At 34.3% G+C, this 5,533-nt stretch overlaps 1 protein-coding gene across 2 annotated transcripts in view; it reads left to right on the top strand.

Annotated features, from left to right (window-relative positions):
• LOC110028509 (protein WVD2-like 1) overlaps positions 1-5,533 on the top strand; it is a 51,110-nt gene extending 45,577 nt beyond the window's left edge. The window contains exon 7 of one of the 2 annotated variants that reach the window (XM_020730390.1): positions 1,350-1,669. In XM_020730390.1, coding sequence (XP_020586049.1) covers positions 1,350-1,439 — 90 coding nt within the window. In that variant the 3' untranslated portion in view covers positions 1,440-1,669. Of the gene's footprint in view, positions 1-1,349; positions 1,670-5,047 lie in introns of those variants that run through there. The other variant, XM_020730389.1, reaches the window with a different exon arrangement.

Raw genomic sequence — 5,533 nt, forward strand, 5'->3', positions numbered from 1 at the left:
GATAGGGTTGGTGTAGCTCCTGTGACAGACAAAATTAGAGAAAGTCGTCTTAGATGGTTTGGTCACATTAAACGTCGACCATCTGATGATCCTATTAGGAGAGTAGATGTTTTAGGTTCGACTTGTGTTAAAAAAGGCAGGGGTAGACCTAGGAAGACTTGGGCTTATTGTATTAAAAATGATCTTAATTTACTAGAACTAAATGAAAATATGACACTAAATAGGACACAATGGAGAAAAAAGATTCATGTAGCCGACCCCACGTAGTGGGATTAAGGCTTTGTTGTTGTTGTTGTACTATAATTTAGGAGTATGAATATTCACTGATTTGTTTAGTTTACTGTTATTTTTATACTAACTTTTTAAGTTTAATTTAAGTGATTAAAAGATAAACGATAGATGATAAAACATTTATAGAAGACGCAGACAATCAGTAACGAGGTAGAATTAATTATACTGTCTTAATTTAATTTAATTAGTGTCTATTTCATTTGTTAATAGTTTGTTAAATGGATAATCAATATAGAATTTTTTTTCCCTATCGTCTGACCGTTTGTTCCCGTCTTGATTAATTTCAAGCCCCAGACCGGATCATGACACACCAGCGTCCACCACTGTAGACCTTACCCTAGGAATTGTTTGTGTCGTTTATCATTTATTTCCCGTGTTGTGCCGTTATTTTGTTGGTTCAAGTGTCTTTATTGTAATCCTTGATGAATGTCAACAATAATATTTCTGATTTCTATTCTGGATTGGGTTAAAAAGGTAATAGATATCTAATGCTCAAACATTTTGCATTACCCTTCAAGACTGTCTAGATTTTAATAGGTTGAAGAAATGGCTGATTTTAATTTTTAAACGAAGAATATGTGAGGAGAGATTAGTAGACCATCTCTTACATTATTGTGTAAGCCTATAATGCGAGGTTAGAATGGTTAGAGAAGGTTTTAGGATTTTTATTGATGTTCTTAATGATATAATGGTCTATTCATCAATCAAACATGCAGCTTGAAATCTGATAGGAGACTGGAGAAGTGAGAGTGTCTTATTTTTTGAGCTTTTTTTCTTCTTATTGTTTTCAATATAGGAAATGATGGCCATAAATTGATGCTTTTAATAAAAGGAAAAATTCTAACCTTTTCCTAATTAAACTCTACAGGAAAATGATATTCTCTAGAATTGCAGCCAAGGGAAAGTTTGTACTAAAAAATAATTTTATTGGGAATTATCTTATTCTTGGAGTACTACTTCGAAAAGAAGTTTAAAAAGTCAAACCCTTTCTTCCCTATTGTAATTTGAAATTTGACTTAATAATCCTACTTTTGTTGCTCACTCCTCTCGAATCCTAGGCTGAAGTCGAAGGAAGACCGCAGCTGCTCCCGCTCCTCTCTAACTATAGGCCAAAGTTGAAGATGATATTGGTGTTTGCGCTCGCTTGAGCTCCACTTAAACACCAAATCAAAGAGGCATGTTCCCTTGCGCTCCTCTCGAACAACATATTGAAGAATTTGAATAGGATTTTACCTTTATTTTCTCTCACTAAACTGGTCCAATGAGGTTCACTTCAGCGTGCTGGAACTCTTCTTGTGCGAAATGAGCGCTTCGCTTAAGCGTGCCGGATTGCTGACCTCGGGACAGCAATGTGAAGCAGGATTAAGGCACTTCACGTCGCTTTGCGTTTGGAACACACTTTTAAAATTACCAAGTAACACATACCTATTATGTTTCAATCCTTCAAAAAACAATGAAGCAGATTATCGCTTTATTAGTGATACTATTCTATCAAATAAAATCATCATTTTTTATTACTCCAATGAAGAACAGTTGGCTTACATTTTTTCAAAGTTTTTCCAACAACTCGGCTTATCCAATTTTTGTAGTAAACTGTGTGTATATACACAAACACACACATTTTATTTTGTTTGCAGAGATTTTATCAAATTGAAACTTATTAATTATTCAGCATTCATCCTTTATTATTGAATGAAACCCTTTTTATCTATCCATTATTTTCTTATTATTTCATTTCTTGCATGCTTCCATGCATACAGAAACCCCTATATATTTTACTGAAATGATATAAAAAAATTTCAGTTATCTCACCATATTCACTAACATCCATGTGCATTTTCCGTTTTTCCCAGCTCATATTTAATTTACATTTCTTCGAATTTGATCCAATAAGTCATCCCTCACTCACTTTTCCCTCATGTGACCAAATACCCGTAACTCGTGCAAAGTCACCAAAATTTAGCCGGCGAAGGAGCCGCGGCGAAGCAGACAATCCTTCATTCGCCAACTTCAACAGCAAAAATCCACTCTTCAATGACCCCAAGGACGCAAAAAAATCACGACGAAACATCATGATTGGAACTCCATCATCCAAAGTCAAACAAAAAAATAATCAAAATGCGACCGAGCCGACAACTTTAGAAACCGCCATGCAATCCTAACCTTTTTGATCTCATATTTCATTTGTTTTTGTTCCTCCACCACAATGTTTTTATGCATATTTATTTTAAGATGTTCAATATTATTTAAATTATCATAAATATTAAATGATTTATAAGTATATTGAGTGCAATGCAAATGAGAAATGATATTTTTTATTAGAAAGTAATATTTTTATTGGGTGCTTGTATGTGTACGATTAACTTTGATGAAAGCACTCTTGATGTTACTAATGAGGGAACACTAATGTACCCGTGCATGTAAATGGAAAAGAATATTGATATTGAAGTACTTTAAGCGGTACGATTTTTAGACAGTATTCCTGCAACGGTTGTATAAATATAAAACAATATTGAAATACTATTGATATTGCAAGATTCATTGAATAACATGTAAATGTGTATATCAATATATTAGAAATTGTAACTGACATGCATAATGTTTTGTTTTTTCATTATTATTACTATAGTTTAGGAGTATGAGTATTCACTGACTTATTTAGCTTACTATTATTTTTATACTAATTTTTTCGGTTTGATTTAAGTGATTAAAAGATGAACGATAGAAGAGAAAACATTTATAAATGACGCAGACAATCAGCGCTGGGGTAAATTTAAATATACTATTTTAATTTAATTTAATTAGTGTCTTTTTCATTTGTTAATAGTTTGTTAAATGATAAATTATTATAGAAATTTTTTTTCCTACCGTCTGATTGTCTTCTCTCGCCTTGGTTAATTTCAAGTCCCAAACCAGATCGTGACACACCAACGCTCCCACGACTGCCTCCAACCCCAACCTGCCATTCCTCCATGTTGTCCAACCGGTGTCCGCCACTGTTGACCCTGCCCTAGGATTTGTTTGTGCTGTTTGTCATTTATTTCCTGTGTTGTGTCGTTATTCTGTTGGTCCAAATTTTGTTATTGCAATCCTTTTTGAATGTCTAGGGGCCACAGCCTGGCGCCTAGGCGCCAAAATATATATTTATATTTTTCTAAAGTTATATATATATATATATTTGTAAATTCAATGTATTTGGACAAATTTTGAAGGGGTATCTGAGGTGACTCTTGGGAGATTTCAAAGGTTATATAAAGAAGAGTATGTTGGTGCCTAAGGAGAGAGAGAGAGGAGAAGGAAGAAAGGAGAGAGAGAGAGAGAGAAATGGTAATAGATATCAAATGCTCTCACATTTTGCATTACCCTTCAAGACTGTCTACATATTTTAATAGGTTGAAGAACTGGCTGATTTGAATTTTTAAAACGAAGAATATGTGAGGAGAGATTAGTAGACAACCTATAAACATTATTGTGTAAGCCTATAATGCGAGGCTAGAATGTTTAGAAAAGGTTTTAGGAATTTTTATTGAGGTTCTTAATGATATAATGTTCTATTCATCAATCAAACATTGCAGCTTGAAAACTGATAGGCAGACTGGAGATTTTTTTTTTCTTATTGATTTCAGCATAGGAAATGATGTCTATAAATTGATACTTGTAACAAAGGATAAATTCTAACCTTTTCCTAATTAAACTCTACAGGAAAAGAAAATTCTCTAGAATTGCAACCAAGTTAAGTTTGTACTAAAAGATAATTTTATTGGGAATTATCTTATTCTTGGTGTACAAAGTCGAAAAGAAGATTAAAAATTCAAACCCATTCTTACCTATTGTAATTTGAATTTTGACTTAATAATTCTACTTTTGTTGCTTACTCCTCTCAAATCCTAGGCCAAAGTCAAAGGAATACCGCAGCTGCTCCCGCTCCTCTCGAACTCTAGGCCAAAGTTGAAGATGATATTGCTGTCTCTGCTCGCTTGAGCTGCACTCAAACACCAAATCGAAGAGGCCTGTTCCCTTGCGCTCCTCTCGAACACCATATTGAAAAAGTCCAATAAGATTTTACCTTTATTTTCTCTCACTAAACTGGACCAGTGCGCTTCGCTTCAGCGTGCTGGAGCTCTTCTTGTGAGAAACGAGCGCTTCGCTTAAGCGTGCCGGAGTGCTGACCTTGTGACAGCGATGCGAAGCAGGATTAAGGCGCTTCACATCAATTTGCGTTTGAAACACACTTTTAAAATAACCAAGTAACCCATACCTATTATGTTTCAATCCTTCAAAAAACAATGAAGCAGATTATCGCCTTATTAGTGATACTATTCTATCAAATAAAATCAGCATGTTTTATTACTTCAATGAAGAACAGTTGGCTTACATTTTTTAAAATTCTTTTCAACAACTCTGCTTATCCAATCATTGTTGTAAGCTGTGTGCATATACACAAACACACACAATCTAATTTGTTTGCAGAGATTTTATCAAATTGAAACTTGTTAATTTTTCAGCATTCATTCTTTTTTCTTGAATGAAACCCCTTTTATCTATCCATTATTTTCTTATTATTTCATTTCTTGCATGCTACCATGCATACAGAAACCCCTATATTATACAGAAATGATATCAAATAATTTCAATTCTCTCACCAAATTCACCAACATCCAAGTGCATTTTCCCTTTTTCCCAGTTCATATTTAATTCTCATTTCTTCGAATTTGTTCCAATAACTCGTCCCTTACTCACTTTTCCATGTGACCAGATACCCGTAACTCGTGCGAAGTCGCCAAAGTTTAGCCGACGAAGGAGCCGCGGCGAAGCATGCAATCCTTCATTCGCTAACAGCAAAATCCACGTCTTCGACGGCCCCAAGGACGCAAAAAAATCACGACAAAACATCAAGATTGGAACTCCATCATCCAAATTCGAAGAAAAAAATAATCAAAATGCGACCGAGCAGACAACTCCAGAAACCACCATGCAATCCTAACCTTCGTGATCTCATGTTTCATTTGTTTTTGTTCCTCTACCACAATGTTCTTATGGATATTTGTTTAAGATGTTCTGTATGCTTTGCAAATCTGGAAGAACCACTTTGTTCTTCTCTTTTTGAAAATTGTTTTTAATGCTTTATATTTTATTTATTTTTTGTTAATATCAATCAAGGTGTTTTTCAGTAGAAGATATGGATTCTGGTCTTATGTTAAAGGGATGAAGAGAATGTGAGCAAGTTGAGTGAATGGGGACA

Source organism: Phalaenopsis equestris, unplaced genomic scaffold, assembly GCF_001263595.1.
Source record: "Phalaenopsis equestris unplaced genomic scaffold, ASM126359v1 Scaffold000513, whole genome shotgun sequence".
Taxonomy (NCBI): domain Eukaryota; kingdom Viridiplantae; phylum Streptophyta; class Magnoliopsida; order Asparagales; family Orchidaceae; genus Phalaenopsis; species Phalaenopsis equestris.